General features: G+C 33.9%; 1 protein-coding gene across 1 annotated transcript in view; it reads right to left on the bottom strand.

Annotated features, from left to right (window-relative positions):
* trio (trio Rho guanine nucleotide exchange factor) overlaps positions 1 to 20,194 on the bottom strand; it is a 1,056,141-nt gene that overhangs the window by 886,597 nt on the left and 149,350 nt on the right. Inside the window, exons 10-11 of the mRNA XM_090403001.1 lie at positions 9,356 to 9,487; positions 2,351 to 2,443 (exon numbers count right to left, since the gene is read on the bottom strand). Of these exons, the coding sequence (XP_090259127.1) occupies positions 2,351 to 2,443; positions 9,356 to 9,487 (225 nt within the window). The remainder of the gene's footprint in view (positions 1 to 2,350; positions 2,444 to 9,355; positions 9,488 to 20,194) is intronic.

Raw genomic sequence — 20,194 nt, forward strand, 5'->3', positions numbered from 1 at the left:
TTAAGGGATCTGCACTATGAATTGTTGGAACATCCAGTCTATTCCCGCTCACTCTGACTTCTATCTCTTCCCAAAACTAAAACTCTTCCTTGCTGGTCAGTGTTTTTCTTCGAATCAAGAGGTGATTGCAATTGTAGAGGGGTATTTTGCAGATCTTACTGGGCACCACTACACAGACAGGATAATGACGCTGCAGCATCGCTAGAATAAATGTATTAGTCTTAAGGGAGATTATGTTCAAAAATAAAAATAATTTTGAAATTATAATTTTTTTTTTTTTTTTTTTTTTTTTTCATTGTTAGGCCAAGAACCTTTCAGACCACCCTTGTATACCTAATTGCACTCCTGTTAGGTATTACCATGCTGGTAGAAAACACATTCAACAAGAGCATAGTCAGGAATATTTTTACCTACTTGAAGACGAAAAAGACCTCAATAACCTGAAATGTGGAAAGGCAGCTAGAGTAGATGATATTCCACCAGAAAGGCTGAAATATAGAGGTAAAAGTTTTACAGTGGCTGCACCGCATAATTCAAAAGGCCTTGGTAAGACGGTTGAATTCCAAATGAGTGGAACAGATCTCTCATAGTGCCCATCCACAAAGAGAGAAATAAAACTGAACGTGAGAATTACAGAGGTACTTCCCTACTGAGTATTACTGGTGAGATTTATGCAATATACTTGAAAAATAGCTAAAATTGTATAATGAAGATTGATGAAGAACAACCTTAATTCAAGCCAAACAGATTGTCAAGATCAGATTTTTACTTTAAGACAAATAGTTAAAAAATCATGAAAATATAACAAGGATCCGTATTTAAGTTTTGTAGATCTGGAAAAGACATACGACAAGGCTAAGAGGAAAGCTCTTCAAAAGGCTACAGTTATATGGTATAAATGAGACATTATAATGTGTACTCTCGGGGGATCCTGTAACCTCTATGGAGCATGTCTCCTAGGTGGTGGATAGGGGAGCCCACCAGATATGGTGGGCTGGTTCAAATATATTGAATAAGAACTCGTGGATCAGCAGAGCCATAAGGGGTGATCATCTTGATTTTAGGGGAAGTGGCACTCCTCTGGTTCACCTAGCTGGATCTATCCTCTTCTTCTACTGCTTTAAGTAAGATCCAATTACTTTAAGCTTTCCTATAAGGCCTTATCAGTCAACTCTTCTTATTTTATGTGTGCAGGTCTGGTCTCCTTTGTGATTATGATAGAGTGGAGAGAGAGTGCAAAGGAGAGTGTTAAAAATGATATCAGGATCGTGGAATACTGATTACGAAGACAGATTGAGAATTTGTAGACTGCAGACACTAGCAAACAGGAGAAAGGGGTGATATGATTGAGACTTACAAACTTCTGAAAGTATCATACAGGATTTCAGTTGATGGAATTTTTCATGTTATGGAGGGTAGGTAAAGGACAAGAGGGCATCCTTGGAATCTGAGAATAAATGCCACTAAGAAGTCGGCGAAGGTCAGATTTTTCTCACATACAGTGATATGTGTTGGAATGGATTGCCTGGATTGCCACTGGATGTTGTGTGTGTGTGTGTGTGAAGCGGTATGAATGAATTCAAGAACAAGTATGATAGCAGGCGTGTGTAGTACATGGCCTCCCTCAATGAGTTCTGACTCCCTGGAGGTCACTCTTAATAATAATAATAAGAAAAAAAAACATTACATTTTTTCTAAGATCACCAACATTATAATGTCACCAATATTAGTAATACTAATATTAGTAATATAATCTCTCATAACAAAAATGTATTACAAAACATAACAATTACATAAACACATAACATTATAAATTGAAATATATATATATATATATATATATATATATATATATATATATATAATTAAAAGCATAACAATTACATAACAAAAATTTCATAATAAACATGTATTAACCAATGGTAAAAAATGGTACACTGGACTATTTAAAAAAGTCAATAGACTTCTTAACTTGCTTTCATACTATTATGTAAAAATTGCAATTTTTGTAAAAAAAAGATGAATTTTTTAAAATTCATCATTTTTGAATAAAAACTCAATTAGAAAAAATTGAATTTTTACTAATAACACTATGGAAGCTGTGTCTATATATGGTAAGTGAAGTCTGTTAAGTATCCAGTTTAATAATTAATCAGAAAAAAAATTAGTAAAATTAAAACCCCACAACGAAATACACTTTTCAAATAAGATTTGATATAAGCAGGAAATAAAAGCATGCACCAAGCAAAGTTAAACCAGAATGGTTACTAGTAATAACATGCAAGAGAGTAAATTATTGCATAATTTGAAATTAAAAATAATAAAATATATTCCAGATGCATAAGCATACATGTTTGCGAGAACTGACATCCATCCTAGGCTGATGGCAGACTTGAACCAAGTGATCTAGTTGGTATAAAAGTTTTTTGCTGGTGCTATGAACCTAAAGAAATAAAGACAGACAGTTGCCCATCACCATATCTGAGAGGAAAGAAATACAATAGGCAGAAGTGATCAGAGAATGTTCAAAATAATTATTCATATATTTACTTACATATTGATTATCCTACTATAGAAACATATACACTTAATTTAAAATATTATCTTTAGATAACTGATACATTTGCATAAACAAGAGCAGAAGAATCAAAATACATGAATACTTAAATACATCTTTTTAACTGAAAAGTACACAATACTTCATATTTTATTTGTAATAATGAGTTTAATCTTAAGAACTGTACTGAAAATACTAAAGTCGATCTTTCTGTCTTGGAAAACTAAGGGAACATAATATTTAATTATTTAGATATTTAAATATTAAATTCAGGTAAGAACACAATCTGTGAACATGTAACATATTGTGCATATCAGACTTCAGGTGAAATCCCACATAACTATCATAGAGCTATGATCAAAACACTTTTTAATTAAGTTAAAAAGAGCCTCCATAGCTCAGATGGTTAAGACGAGCCCTTTGGACGAAAAGACTAAGGTCTGAATCCTGTCTCTAATGTGGGGAACCCTTATCAGATGTTTTCAATCGAACTTTGAATTAGCCAGTCTCATTCGGAGGAGAGTTTTTTCTCCCAGAAATTAGGGTTTTTCACCTCTGAAAACAGGCCAGAAGAACACATGCAATATACAGATATTGGACACTACTGGGAAGAAGAATTAACCACCCTATTCTGTCAGATTTCATTTTGAACATCTGCACAGCAAAGCATGGATGCAAGAGCATAAATCAGCTATATTGAAATTTTTAATGATTTAATAGCAGAAAGAATGTGAGATTCAAATCACTTATGATGATGATTTTAATGATGCAAGGACAGCAAAAGTCATACTGCACCATATCAAAGGTTATAGCAATACACAATGTAAGATATTTGCAAACATCCATGCCTGCAGCAGGATTAGAACCCATGACTTGTTGGTTGGAGAGCAAGTATGCTAACCACTCTGCCAACCAGGCTGGCATCATTAATAAAACTCGATATTTACTTCAATTTACTGGATTTTTACATCATGTAAAAAGTGATGCTGAGTCTGGTTACCGCATACAAATGAGTGGCACTATCAGTGGTATATACAAATAACCCGTGGCATAAAAACAGGCATTTTTGAGTAGCTATCCATTTCATGTCTCAAGTGAGAACAAGGCATTTTGTTATAGCAAAAATACATCATTACATGCAAGCAAGAAATCATTTAAATGATGATTCAGGTGGAGAGCCACCATAAGACAACTAGCATTCAGGTCAAACATAAATTGTTATCAGGACAGATTTTTACCATAAAACAAACAGCTGAAAATCACAGAAATATAACTTCTTTTTTGAAGAGTGTGAAAAGATACATAATAAAAGTACCAAGGGAAAAATAGTTCAAAACATTACAATTATGTGATGTAAATGTAAAGCCAATGAGATATAAGTCAGCAGTTAGAAATGAAAACTGGGACAGCTGGTTAGACTTTAAATCAGGTATACGACAAAGTTGCAAACTATTTGCACATATCTGCATGGAGCATATTGCGAAGAAAACTGATAATATAGCAATGAAGAGGTATTACATATAATTATTTACTCTATGTTGGCTGAAATGAGAAAATCTACTCACCAACCAACTGTATGTGAGTTTGAATCCCACCATGAAACTTACTTCATATCTTTAGATGGTAGATGAACTTCAATTTTCGGTAAGAGATCATTTTGATGCTTACTCAAAGCCTCAAGTGGCTTTAGAAAATATTTGTTCTATAGATTATTGAACTCTTATCCCACCACAATATCAAATGTACTACATGTTTATAAACTTTTATGAGCAGCACTGATATAAAAAATAAATATCAATGATGTGATCTTAAATGAATCATCTATCAGCTTTCAAGCTATATTTATCAAAATAATTAACAGCAAGCAGATTTGTTAAGAAAATCAGCATTAAAAAGCCAAATTATGAAATGAAAGGTAGACCACCAAAATCAATTAAATAAAACTAATCTTTAAAGGTACCTGTGGCATAACTATAAATAATAAATTACACGATAACCACAGTAATTAACTTTAGAAATTCAAAGTATATATAACAGCCGGTGAATTACCAATTAAAAACTGTCACCGTGTGCTAGAAATTAATATTAATAAAATATTATTAAATAATTCTTAAAAACTATTTCTTTTTAATTTTGATTCTTATCTTATGATGGTTACATAAGATAAGAATCTCCCAAACTTTTGGGAGAGAGAGAGAGAATCATTTCGACTCAGATTTGGCCGATGTAAAAAGGGGCTTCACAACTTTCTTTGAAAAGGAGTTCATATTTAAACTTGCATCTACAGAGAAGACGAGCTTTATCCCACTGGATATTGTGTTTGGTGTCAATACTATGTTGTGCCAGACCAGACTTTTGTGGTTTCATGTATTTGATATAATATTGATGTTCATTCATTCTTCTTTCCACAGAACGGCCTTTTTGTCCAAAGTATGTTAAATGACATCACACGGTATCTGGACAATCCAGATCTTTCATCAAAAATTCCACATTTTCTTGAACAAATCAAAGATGTTCAAATAGAAGAGTCAGACTTGTTAGTCAGCTCTGACCCTCTTTACCAATATCACATTATCTGATAATGTTAATTTACTATATGATCATTACCTTCCCGATATTGCAAAGATTTCTGAATTTGTTATACAGTCAGGATATTTCAGGTGGAAAAACAAGATCTATAAACAAGTTGAAAGTACTGTCATGGACTCTGTCTCCACCTTTGGCAAACTATTTTTTGAACCATCTAGAAGAAACCTTGTTCTCATCCATTCATCCCCAACCCTCTCTTTGGTTTCGTTATGTTGATGATGTCTTTGTTATTTGGTTGCATTCTGAAGAGGAACTTACTACATTCCTACAACAGATCAATAGCCTTCATCCACACATTCAGTTCACCATGGAAAAAGAAAAGATTGGTAGTTTACCATTCTTGGATATCCTTTTTGCACGCACAGCCTCCAGTAATTTATCAATCAGTGTTTATCGAAAACATACCTTTACTGGCAGATACATTCATCAAAAGTCTGCTCATCACACCTCTCAAAAAATTGACACCTCTATCATTAGTTGGTATTTACCAGATGTCATTTGAATGTAATTTAACATACTTTGGACAAACAGGCCATTCTGTGGAAAAAAGAATGAATGATCATCAATATTATATTGAATACATGAAACCTCAAAAGTCTGGTCTGACACGACATAGTATTGACACTAAACACAATATCCAGTGGGATAAAGCTCGTCTTCTCCATAGATGCAAGTTTAAATACGAATGCCTTTTCAAAGAAAGTTGTGAAGCCCCCCTTGTACATCGGCCAAATCTGAGTAGAAATGATTGTCTCTCTCTCTCTCCCCCAAACATTTGGGAGATTCTTATCTTATGTAACCATCAAAGAAATAGTTTTTAAGAATTATTTAATAATATTTTATTACTATTCATTTCTAGCACATGGCAACAGTTTTTAATTGGTAATCCACTAACTGTTATGTTTGTACTTTTATTTCATTAAAGTTAATTACTGTGGTTATCATGCAATTTATTATTTACAATTAAATAAAAGTTGTGGGAAAATTTTACTAATATCAGAATATCAGAAAGGTGGCAAAATGTTCTGGAAGCTATTGAAGTGCTTAGAAATGGACAAAACAATACTATAATAGGGGAAAAAAAATTATTATATATATATATATATATATATATATATATATATATATATATATATATATATGTTCATTTTTAATATAAACTGACTAAAACCCCGAGAATTATAATAAATTGAGATTTATTTGAAAACGCAACATGTTTTCTCAATGTGTAAACTCTGGCTATTTTGAATTCGAAAGTAAACCATATAAACAGGTCAAAGGATTAGCTATGGGAAGCCCCCTCTCTCCTATATTAGCCAACATTTTTTTCGAGGATTTTGAACAAAAGGCAATCTCCTCTTTTAGTTTAAAACCAAGAATTTGGCTTAGATATGTGGACGATATATTCCTCATATGGGAGCATGGTATTGAGAATCTTCACAGGTTTCTCAACCATTTAAACAACCTCCATCAGGATATAAAATTGACCATGGAGATTGAAGAAAATAGTTCCCTCTGTTTCCTTGATATTAAACTCACCAAGACGCCTGAATCAATAAAAGTCTCTATATTTAGAAAGCCAACACACACGGACAGATATTTGCATGCGTCCTCACATCAACATCCAGTGCAAAAGTTGGGTATTATATCAACTCTTGCGAATCGTGCAAGATCTGTACTATCAGATGAAGAACTAAAAAAAGAACTACAACATCTTAAATGGACCTTTAAAAGCAATGGCTACTCTTTAAAAAGCATCAACAAACAGTTATCCCGCCGTCAACATAGCATGTAGAGACACAGAACGACTCCAAAGGTTATATATCCTTGCTATCAGCAATTATCAGCACACTATCCAAAAAACTGAGCAGAATCTTAAAGAAATTCAACATACAAACGTGCTTCTCGACTCTTCCAAAAATAAGATCAAGTTTCAACAACTATAAACAATCTCAAACTTCTACAATTTCCAGGTGTATACAAAGTCACATGTGAGTGCGGAAAACCTTACCATGGCCAAACGAAGAAATCTATTCTCCTACGTCTCGAGGAGCACCAGAGAGACAATGCTTATAAGAGAACCAGAGCAACTGCCCTGTCAGGCCATGTCCTGTTTTCAATAAACACGAACAACGAAAGCTGCCAACATGAAGTAAATTGGACAACTTCAAACCTACACATTTGCCATGATGAGGTAGAACGCCGCATTGTAGAGTCAAAAGAAATCACCTTGGACCCTCTTCATATGAACAATAATCTCAGCTATAATTTGCCTGACTCTTTCAGCTCTACTATCAGATACTGGAGATCGCGTGGTTCCACACACGCACAAGTGTACAACAATAGAACTTTAACACAGACTATAGCTCAAGTTCATAATAACTGTAATTTACAGTCGAATATCATAACTTTATAATTGTATAGCTTTAGAGTGTCTCAATGTTTATTTGAGTGTCTTTTAATATCTTTCTATGTTCTTAATGCCTGATGAAGTCAATCTCGACGAAACATGTTGCGTTTTCAAATAAATCTCAATTTGTTATAATTCTCGGGTTTTTAGTTAGTTTATATTAAAAATTAACATATCCCAACCCCAAGTTAATAGTAGTAGTCTATACACACACACACACACACACACACACACACACACACACACACACACACACACAACAAGAAGAATGAAGAAAAACATGGAAAGGCATATATGAGCATTTCTGATATTCAATCAGAAATGCTTGAATATAGAGGTATAAGAGTTTTACAGTGGATATACTGCATAATTCAGATTCCCTGATCATATAGTCGAATTCCAGATGATCGGAGTAGGGCTATTATAGTACCCATTCATCAAATGGAAATAAAATCAATGGAATTTACTTACAAAGCATTTCAGGCAAGATAAATGCAGGTAAAATTGAATATAACAAAATCTGTATCTGAGTTTCATACATATTTTCTGAGTTATTTAAGATATTTAAGTTATAAGTCAAAAGTTAAAATTGAAGAGAGCAGAGGAAGGTAGTTTGATGTAAAATCAGATATGAGGCAATAGTGCACACTATTTCTACTTATTCATTATATATTATGGATCACCTTATGAAGAAAACTGCATTAGGACTGATGTCAAATTGGAGATGTTAATATCAGCTCTTTACTTAATGCAGATGATATCATATACCTATATAAATCCAGTACACAGTCTGAAGGATTCCTTAACTAAACAGCTGCAATAAATTCATATGAAAATCAGCAATAAAAATAAATAAATAAATAAAGCTATGAAAACAGACAGGAACACTGAAAGCATCAACTGCATCCTGAATGGATAATATAGAGGACAAGTAAAACATTTCACCTATTTAGACAAAATTCTTAGTGAAGATGGCAAAAAGTAAATATAGAAATAGAAAATAGACAACAGAATAACCAAAACTGGTCAAATGAATACGCTTATATGAAATGAGAGAGAATTAGTCAAAACACACTAAACTAGCTGTATACACTAAACCAGCTTTCACTTATGGATCTGAGAGCTGAGTTAAAAATAAATTATATCATATTTAATCTCCTTATCCCCTGTCTTAATCAAAAACAGGGGACCATAAATGAGAGTTCTGAGAAAAATTAAGAAAATTAACATATGGTATCAATGGGAGGACATTAGGAAGGAACTTGACATTAATCATTCAGGAATGTGTGAGCAGAGTGAATCTACATGAATGTCATGGTCATTCAAACAGAATGGGAGAAGACAGGGTAACAAAGAAGTTTATATATATATATATATATATATATATAAGGATAGCAACAAAAATATCCAAAAGAAGACCAAAATCTTGGTGGACTGACAAGATAAGCAGTGCTTTAAAAGACTGAAATATAAGAACGACGATACTGAAATTATGACAGATAAGATTAATTAGGAGGATAATTGTCAACAGAAAGTTGGTAATGATGTACCAACTTTTCATGTAGTACTATCATAATGTCCTGTTACTGTTCACCTGACGGTACATGTTGGGAATTTGATGATGATGAGGAGGGCAAACCATGGTTATATTTCCTAACAAAAACTCAAATATCAGTTTCTTCATGCACTATTCATCTGTTTTATAAGCATCACTTATAAAATTCTTTTATACACACATTGCTGCTTTATAAGTTTTGCCAAATTACTGTATAAAGAACTGCAACTGAAATTATGCTTACTTCTGTATATGCTTGGCACATGGTTTCATACAATGTTTGATGTTGGTGAATTACATCTTCTAAATCAGGTACTTCTCTTGGGATGCTAGATACCTCACATGTCTGGCTCCATGATGGCACATTACTGATGTACTAAAGAAGTATATTTTTTATTAATAATTTTGATAAGTAAACTGTTGAACAATTAAGATTGGATTAAGTGTGTATACATACATAAAAGAAAACCCACACATGAAAAAATACATGCATTATATATGAATAAAAAAAATCAACTGAGCCAGAATTTCATAAGAATTTCATAAGCCAGAATTTCATAATCAACAGAGACTTGAGTAAAATATTCATTTTACTCAAGTCTCTGTTCCAATATAATAAATAAAATATAATAAAAGAAGCACAAATAACTACTTCAATCCCACCCCTACTCTAACACACACCTTCCATTCCAAAGGAAAATACTGCTACACCATCATTAACCAACATGCCTCAACAAACATTGAGTATACCAGTGGATGAGCAGTTAATGTCTTTACTGTGCTTTGTAAATGAATAATAAGAATATTGTTAAGAATAATGCTGAAAGCTCTGCAAGCATTAATAAACAATTGTAATATTATTGCTGTTCTTTAATGAGTAAGGAAAAGGCATATAGCACAGTTATCATGGATTCATCAGAATATAATAGCAAGATCATCTTTTTCAAGATCATTCTACTTACAAGCCCAACTTGTTGAATGTTGACACCATCAAAAAGTTAGATTTTTCACACATGGATGTCTAGATTGTATGGACTGCCAAAATGTGCATAAAATGAATATTTCTTTGTGATCAGTGGTCGAATGCATTGACTGTCCTACTTATAAACTGTCAAAATTTCTGTCTAACCTGCTCTCTGATCTAACTGGGAAATCATCTTCCTACATTAAGATTAATGCAAATTTCATCTCTAAAAGTGAAAGAAACCTATGCCTTTGCAATGTTAACATTTGCTGGGCTTTGATGTCATTTCTCTCTCCAACAACTTCCATGTACATATACTTTGCTGTGCACTTTGTATACTTTTCCTAGCAAGGAAATTTCTACAAATATGTGTAGGTTGCTTCATGTGTTTCGATTTGTTACCACTCTTATCCAATTAATTCATATTCAATACAGTAAAATTTACATTAGAAAAAGAAAAAAATAATAGTGTCCTCCCTTTCCTAGATTTGCTTGTAAAGAAGGAAGCTGATGGAACTATCAGCTTTGTTTTGTTAATAAGCAGCCAATGTTTGTAGAAAGGTGCATTCTCCAGAACTCTATGAATTACCTTTCACAAAAATTCAGAATTGCCAAGATTCTTGCCCAGAGGACACGTCATCTGCTCTTCTGATGACACTCTTAGACTAGAATTACAAAGCATTAAAAACTAAGAAAGTCACCATTAACTTATACTTAATGGTTACTTTCTATTCAAATTAAAATACACTCATACCTCGCTATATGGCCGAGATATGTTTGTGGAAAGTCAGCAGCAAAAGAAAATGCTGTATAACGAATCATTTATTTCCATATAAAGCCATATAAATTTGGTAAGATCCATTCCAATTTTATAAAAAAAAAAAAATAGAAAATCATTGGGTTTCTGGTTGAAAATGTATTTTTTATTTCGTTTAAAATATTGTTTACACTAGTTATTAATAAAAACAAAATATAATTCTATAATATTAATAAAATAAAATGAAATAAACCACAAATAACAAATGAATGTTGTTGTTTTTTTAATTTTTGAATCAGTCTGATGACGAACTGCACGACGTCACTTCATTAGAGTCACCATCTGTTGTTGTCTGAGGACCCAGTTTAAAAAATTTGTCCAACACTTGTTGTATTGGGTCCCTTTTCTTTTCTTTTTGTAATTCTTTGCAGCAGATAATAACTGTGTTAATGCCACGAGAAACTTTGGTGCTGCGTTCTTCATTAGGATCGTTTTAAAGTAGAATGTTTATTCCTTGTTCGAAATGAGTAAACATATTCGATAAATCCTTTGAGGTTAATTGCTGGCAAACAACTGGCTCTTGTTGTTCCACATCAAATGTACGGTTTGTTTCTAACTGTATTATCTCTTCGTTAGAAACTGGTTCTCTATCAGCATCTAGCAAATCGATTACATCACATTCTTCCACATCCTCAAAACCAAGTTCATTTGCTAGGTTCAATATATTTTGTCTAATTTCAGAATTGTCTTCGATCCATATGTTTAATAATTTTTTCATTCTTTCCATATTGCTACTTTTTTGGCATGTTAATTTTGAAACACTTAAAGGTGCAGCTGACTGTGAATGTGCATTAATTTTTTCTTTGTTAGTGTGAATTGTTTCAACCTTAGATTTCGCAAGCCCTAATGCCTTACATATATCAACAATTTTTTCAGAAGCTTCAATATGACGCAAAACATCTAGTTTAGTCTCTAGTGAGACAGTTTTCGGCTTCTTTTATTAACTCCATCACTCTCCAAAATTAAAGAATGTTTCAGGCTCATGTTTCTCCCAAATACATACTGGATTCTAGTTAAAATACAAAAAATAATAACAGTTATAATGTACACACTTTATAGCAATACAAATACATACATATTTATTGAACACTTTAATATGTATTTACATACAAATGCACATTATGTACTTATCAACAATGTTTATAGTTGAAAACAGAATGCAAGAAGAAACAAATACTTCTACTTTTGATACTGAGGATTTAACTAATTTACTAAACTGATTACTAAATGCATCTACTCATGAGCATGTTTACAGAAGGCAGGGACGAATTATGTGCTACGCTAAGATTGCATGACTACAAGACAACCCAAGTAGCGTTCCTGCGTAGAGCGGCCGGCCTAGAACACATGACAAAAGATGTACACAGGGGATTTCACGACTTTTTGGCAGTATATTGAAAAATTGTAGACCGTAAATCGAAACTTAGCCATACATAAGGCTGTTATAATGAAAAGCCATATAAAGAGGGGCCGTATAGAGAGGTATTAGTGTACATCTTAGATAATTGCTCTTCTGCTATTAGTTCATTATCAAATAACAAGGGATTTTCCATTCCCATATATAAAGGCATTTCTGAATACATCCCAAAAGTTTTTAAAAAATTTGACTTCATGACAACTTTCAAGCCAGTGAACAAGATTTCTTCCACCCTATTTTCCAGTAAGACAAACTTCCTTCCTTAGTTCAACAAAAAGTGTACCAGATAAATTGTTTCTGCAGATTGAATTTCTACAATACTAAATTTTTTTCAAAATGAGAAATTTAGTATTGCACAGCATGGAGTTTATACTAGTCACAGAACCCTATGGGATAATGAAAAACTCTTCACAAAAGAAGTTCCTTCAAATATGAGCAACACTTCAAGGAATGCTATGAAGCTCTTAGCAATCAACCTAATCTAAACTATAATGATAGCCTAAAATTGTCAAAATTCTGGGAAATAGTGGCTTTGAACTCTCAATATTAATCTAACATTTATTCATAATGTGTACATGCAAACTCTATGCACGTGCGTGTGTATTTTACATATATATATATATATATATATATATATATGATGATTTGTTGTATTAACTCGGAATTGGGATATGTTCGTATTTTTTATATACTGACTGAGATCCGAGAATAAGAACAAACAATTAAATTTATTAAATACGCAACATGTTTCATCAGAGTGGCCGACTTCTTCAGGCATGAGAAAACTCAGAAAGCTAATAAAAACACTACAAAGAAACATTGAGTCACTATAAAACTATAAACCACAGTTAACTTTGAACTGCAGCTACAGTCCGTGTTAAAGTTCAATTGTTAGGCACCTATGCGCAACTGGCTTCATGAGTGGGCAAATATCTGACAGCAGAGCTGAATAAGTCCAATAAATTGTAACTGAGGTTATTGTTTATATGAAGAGGGTCCATGACAATTTCTTTAGACTCGATTATGCTGCGTTCTACCTCATCGTGGCATATGTGAAGGTTTGAAGTTGTTGTCCAGTTTACTTCATGTTGGCGGCTTTCATTATTTGTGTTTACTGAAAACAGGACATGGCTTGAGAGTGCACTAGCTCTGGTTCTTTTGTAAGCAATGTCTCTTTGGTATTCTTCAAGACATAGGAGGATGGATTTTTCAGTCTGGCCATAGTATGGATTTCCACAGTCACATGTGATTTTGTACACACCTGGGAACTGTAGATAGTTGTGAGCTTGTTTGCATTTGCTTAAACTTGATCTTAGTTTGGGAAGAGTAGAGAAGCACATTTTTATGTTAAACTTTCCCAATATGAACATATCCCAATTCCGAGTTAATACAACAAATCATAATCATATCCCTTCTGACAAGGGTAATTTCCAACTTATGAAAGCTTATCAGAAGACACTCAGAAGCATCGGACTCGCTATCAACAGACTTATCTTCCTGAAGCGTTGTAAGTTCTCTTCTATTCCGAAATTCCTACAATTTAAGGAAGTCAATACTACAGAAAGAGCAACGACGAATCTACACAAAAGCAACACTAGAACTTTTAGTGGAGAGAATTTGCGATACCAAATGCAATTTAGCTTTTCTCTTTACAGAAAAATCATATTTAGAAAACTAATTAGCGGCTTCCTTAGACCAAGTGTCATGGAATTACGTTAAAGAAATAAGTACATACCGCACATTAAGATCTCAAATCTTAAATAAATATAAACTTATCAGAAAGTTCAATTCACTCAAGTCAACTCACTCAAGCACAGACAACTGCTAATAAACTTCATGAAAGACTTAATAAATTAGTGATAAACCAATCGTCGTACATTCTAACTCATAACGAAGAAGAAATTCTAAAGAAAAGGTCCCAATTTTATCCTTGCACTTAAAAGCATTCCCAAAGAACTATTTCTAACTAAGATGGAGAAAGTCACATCACTACTTCCTACCGCAGACACGAGTTTATTTTGCATGGAAGCAATATTTGCGATCAATAATGCAAAACCTTCATCTGATAATATCTCCCCTGGTGAAAGGATTGCCATCAAAAATCTTAAGAAAAATAAGGACATCGTTATCCTACAAGCTGACAAGGGCAATGCAACTTTAATCCTAAATAAAACAGACTACTGTGAAAAAAATTTTAACATTCTTAGAGTCGGACACATACTTGGAAATTGACAGGGATCCAACAAGAGATACATAACAAAACTAATAACCTTCTACAAAAGGATACAGAACATCCACGAAACATATGCCTTTCCATTCATTCTTTACATCTAATCATTCCCAGGTTATATGGTCTACCGAAGGTACACAAAGAAAACTGCCCATTGAGACATATAGTAGATAGTATTGACTGACCCATCTACCGGTTATCAAAATATCTGGCATCATCCTTAAAAGGTTTTGAAGGAAAATCCCCTTCTTATATAAAAAACTCAACAGACTTTGTCTCTAAAATCTAAGGCACTTTGTACCACTTCAATCGACCTATATCTTGGTCTTCCTCTGGGTCGTTTTCCTGCCAACCTGGCAGAGAACACTTGTTTTGCTAATCTTTCTTCGCCCATTCTGTTTAAGTGACCATACCACCTGAGATTTGCTCTGCTAACGCATTCCTGGATGTTGACAATGTCAAGTTTTTTCCTAATATCCTTGTTTTTAATATGATATTGCCAATGATGCAATCGGTTCACGGCTATAATCTTTCTCAGGACTCTCATATCTGCAGTCTCTAGTCTTTGGTCAAGTGTTTTACTTCTGACCCAGCTCTCAGATCCATAATTTAAAACTGGTTTGAACACTGTCTTGTATACAGCTAATTTAGTGTTCCGACTAATTTCTCTCTTATTCCATATGAATTTATTCAATTGACTTCCCACCATACCAGCTTTGCTGATTCTGTGGTCTATTTCCATATTTAATTTGCCATCTTCACTAAAAATCGTGCCTAAGTAGCTGAAATGTTTTACTTGTTTCACAGGTTCTCCATTCACAACACAGTTGACATTTTCAATGATTCTGCCTATTTTCATTGTCTTTGTCTTTTTATTGCTGACCTTCACACCATATCTATTACAACAGCTATTCAATTTAGTCAGAGAATCTTGCAGACTTGTAGCGGATTTATTTAGAAGTATAACATCATCTGCATAAAGCAAAGAGCTGACATTAACATCTCCAATTTTGATATCATGTTTAATACCACTTTCCTTCATAATGTGATCCATATAGATAATCAATAACAGAGGGGATAATGTACATCCTTGTCTCACACCAGATTTAACATTAAACCATCTTCCTGTGCTTCCTTTAATTCTAACTGCTGACTTACAACTCAAATAAAGACTAAGTATTGCTTGATATAATGCCCCATTGACACCATATAACTGTAGCATATATATTGAATAGCTTCTCTCTTGGCACCTTGTCATATGCCTTTTCCAAACCGACAAAACTTAAATACAGATCTTTGTTATATTTCCATGCTTTCTCGACTATTTGTCGTAATGTGAAGATTCGATCCTGACAACCTCTATTTGGCCTGAATCCAGCTTGTTCTTCACCAAGCTTTTCTTCCACAATTCTTCTCAACCGTTTCTCAAGTATACTTGCATAGATCTTGCCAGGAACACTCAGTAGGAAAATACCTCTGTAATTCTCACACTGAGTTTTATTTCCCTTTTTATATATGGGTGCTATGAGAGCTCTACTCCAATCATCGGGAATTCATCCCACTGTCCAGGCTTTCTGCACTGTAAGAGTCTTACAGTGCAGCCACTGTAAGACTCTTATACCACCATACTTCAGCATTTCTGGTCGAATATCATCTACTCCTGCTGCTGGCTGCACTGTAAGACTCTTATACCACCATACTTCAGCATTTCTGGTCGAATATCATCTACTCCTGCTGCTGCCTTTCCACATTTCAAGCCTTTGATGGCTTTTTCTACTTCAAGTATGGATATGTATTCCTGACTGCATGCCTGGTCAGTGTTTTTTACCACTGTGCTGTCATCACTGCTTGTTTCATTTAGCAGTTTTTCAAAGTAATTACTCCATACTTCAAGAATATCTTTTTCTCCTGTTTTCATGTCACCTTTATCATTTCTAACTGCTTTTACAGCACTCTTCCCTCCATTCCTAAGCTTCTTCAACAACCTCCAGAATATTTTGCCACCTTCTTGATATTTATTTTCTATATTCTTGCCAAAGTCCTCCCATGACTTTTATTTAGCTAGTTTTACATGTTTAGCATTCTTGCATTTGTCTCTATATTCTCTAAGAGCACAAGCTGACTTATTTGACAGGAACTTTTGATTTGCTTTCTTCTTTTCCTTCACTGCCTCTTTAACTTCCTGTGTCCACCAGGGCGTTCTGATTTTTTTTATCCTTGCAGACAACCTCACCACATGCCTCTCTGCCAGAATCAATCAATGTTTTCTTCAGAGTTTGCCACTGAATCTCCAAGGTTTGATTTCTGTTCTCAAACTGTTTCATTTTTTCTTCAATAATATTTGTGTATTTTAGTCTACAGTTCACATCTGAGAGCTGCTCAACTTTTATTCGCTTTAAAACTTTCTTACATGTTATTTTTTTCAATATGAAATTCAATTTTATCCTGCTCAAGACTAAATAGTGATCACTTCCAATTTCAAATCCTCTGTACATTATGGTGTCCAGAGGATTTGAAACTCATCAAATTTTTCCCTGATCTGCACCAGGGAAAAATCACTATCAACAATAACATAGTCAATGAGATTTTTCTTATTCCTTGCCTCCTCTCTCCATGTGAATTTGTGTACATTTTTATGTTGGAACATGGTGTTAGTAATAACCAGTCCATATCCTGAGCAGAAATCCAACAGATATTTGCCATTATTATTAGCTTTGCTCTTTTCTCCAAATTTTATCAAAATATTTTTGTATGTCTCACAATCATTTCCTACTCTGCTATTTAGATCCCAAACAAGGACCAACTTTTCCTTTTTCATTGTGTCAGTTGCTTTTTCTAAAGCGTCAAAAAATTCCTCCACTTCTACCTTAGTAGAACCTTCTGTGGGACCATAGGCACAATTAAGTCTCATTGTCCAGTTCCCCATTCTCATATTTGTCCACATTACTCTACTTGAGACTGACTGCCTTTCAAGAAGATTTGCCTCGTATTTTGTGTTTAATACTATGGCTACTCCTTCTTTTCCTTGATTGTCATTGCCTGAATATAACATTTTGTATTTATTGCTCAGAAAGATCTCACCAGTTTTTGTCTTTTTTGTTTCAGTCATCCCTATAATGTCGAGCTGGTACTTATCCAATTCCTCAGCTAGCTCCATTTCTTTGCCATTCAGGCTTCTTATGTTGATAATACCGATCTTTAACTCTGGTGATGTTGAGTTGGGGCGAACCAGGACAAACAATGAAAAGTCAGCTACTGGAACAAATCTGTCTCTAAAATGAAGAATATAAAACTCAATTTTGCTGACATCATGGTGAGCTTTGACATAGTAGCTCTCTTCACAAACATTCTGACACAAGAGGTTCTCCATATTTTAAGCAAGAAGATCTCAAAGAAAATGTTTTCTCTGCTATCACATTGTGTACACTCTGGCTACACTGAGTTTGAAGGAAAAATTTACAAACAGAATAAAGGATTAGCAATGGGCATCCCCCTTTCTCCAATAGTAGCCAACATCTTTTTCGAGGACTTCGAACAAAAGGCAATCTCCTCTGCTACATTTAAGCCAAAAATTTGGCTTAGATATGTTGATGACATATTCCCTATCTGGGAACATGGTACTGACTATCTTCACATTTTTTTAAATCACTTAAACAACTTCCACCAAGACATCAAATTAACCACGGAAGTTGAAGAAAATAGATCTCTTCCTTTTCTGGACGTAAAACTTAATAAGACATCTGACTACATAAAAATTTCCATTTTTAGAAAATCTACGCATATGGACAGATACCTGTATGCCTCCTCATATCACTATCCGGCACAGAAGATGGGTATCATCTCAACTCTAGCGCATCATGCCAGGTCTGTACTGTCAGGTGAAGAAGAGCTAAAAAATGAACTACAACATCTTAAAGGAACCTTCAAAAACAATGGCTACTCTTCAAAAACTATCAATAAACAACTATACCATCGTCAACAAAACAACGTAGAAACACAGGACGAGCAGAAAGGTTATATCTCCTTGCAATACATCAGCATGCTCTCCAAGAAACTAAGAAGAATTTTGGGAAAGTTTAACATAAAAACATGCTTCTCTACTCTTCCCAAACTAAGATCAAGTTTAAGCAAATGCAAACAAGATCACAACCATCTACAGTTCCCAGGTGTGTACAAAATCACATGTGATTGCGGAAAACCATACTATGGCCAGACTGAAAAATCCATCCTCCTATGTCTTGAAGAATACCGAAGAGACATTGCTTACAAAAGAACCAGAGCTAGTGCACTCTCAAGCCATGTCCTGTTTTCAGTAAACACAAATAATAAAAGCCACCAACATGAAGTAAACTGGACAACAATTTCAAACTTCACATATGCCACGATGAGGTAGAATGCAGCATAACCGAGTCTAAAGAAATTGTCATGGACCCTCTTCATATAAATAGTAACCTCAGTTACAATTTACCGGACTTATTCAGCTCTGCTGTCAGATATTGGCGTACTCATAAAGCCAGATGCGCAAACGTGCCTAACAATCGAACTTTAACACGGACTGTAGCTCCAGTTCAAAGTTAACTGTGGTTTATAGTCGAATTTTATAGTTTTATAGTGACTCAATGTTTCTTTGTAGTGTTTTTATTAGCTTTCTGAGTTTTCTCACGCCTGAAGAAGTCAGCCACTCTGATGAAACATGTTGCGTATTTAATAAATTTGTTTGTTCTAATTCTCGGATCTCAGTCAGTATATAAAAAATACGAATACACACACACACACACATACACACACACACACACACACACACACATAAACATGTATTCATCAGCCCATCAATTACTGTCTTGGCCTGGTGGAACTCACACAGGAAATAACATACCAGGCTCTTCTTAGAAAATCACTACTACCTAGAAACAATGAACTGTAGGCAATTCATCAGAGAGTGGACCCAACTGGTACCCTTTACTGGACTGCCCATGACAATATACTTCATGTAACTGAAAGACGGCCAAAAATGATCTTGAAATGCAATGTTTCCTCTGTTATCAAAAAGACTGATCCTCTGTCATTCAGTAATCATTTACCAGTTTTCCATTGTGTGTGTGTTTAAAATTTTAAAATTTATATTTCATCAAGTTTAATACAAAAAAAATACTGATAGGCTGATTTAGTAAATCATCCTTTTTTTTACATGCACATTTTATATTCACTTTACTGAATAATCTATTAACTGCTTATATACTCTATATTTTCAGTTTTTATGCAAACACTATAATATAATTACTAATTGTATTTTATTCTTAAATTACTAAATTCTTCTTTTTAAACTGACTCCATATTTTTATATATCTGTACAAAGCTGTGTGCTCCTTTACCCATTGGCTAAGTCTGTTTATTTCTGTGGTAATCACTATGTTTATAGTTTCCCAAAGGTTCTAATAGTATACCCAAAGGGTCTATTGATATAATGGGACTGGCCAGAGAGAGAGAGTAGTAGAATGGAAGTAGTCTGTAAACGAAACATTTGTTGTCATTCAGTTCACACTTCATGCAACTATCTGTTCTTTTTGCATGTTCACTCTGATGATGTGATGAGACACTCAACATGAAGTATAGATGTTTTATATTAAATACTTTACTTTTCTTTACATAAAGTAT

This window comes from Typopeltis vanoorti, chromosome 2 (assembly GCF_054136105.1).
Source record: "Typopeltis vanoorti isolate ZY-2024b chromosome 2, IOZ_Tvanoo_1.0, whole genome shotgun sequence".
NCBI lineage: Eukaryota > Metazoa > Arthropoda > Arachnida > Uropygi > Thelyphonidae > Typopeltis > Typopeltis vanoorti.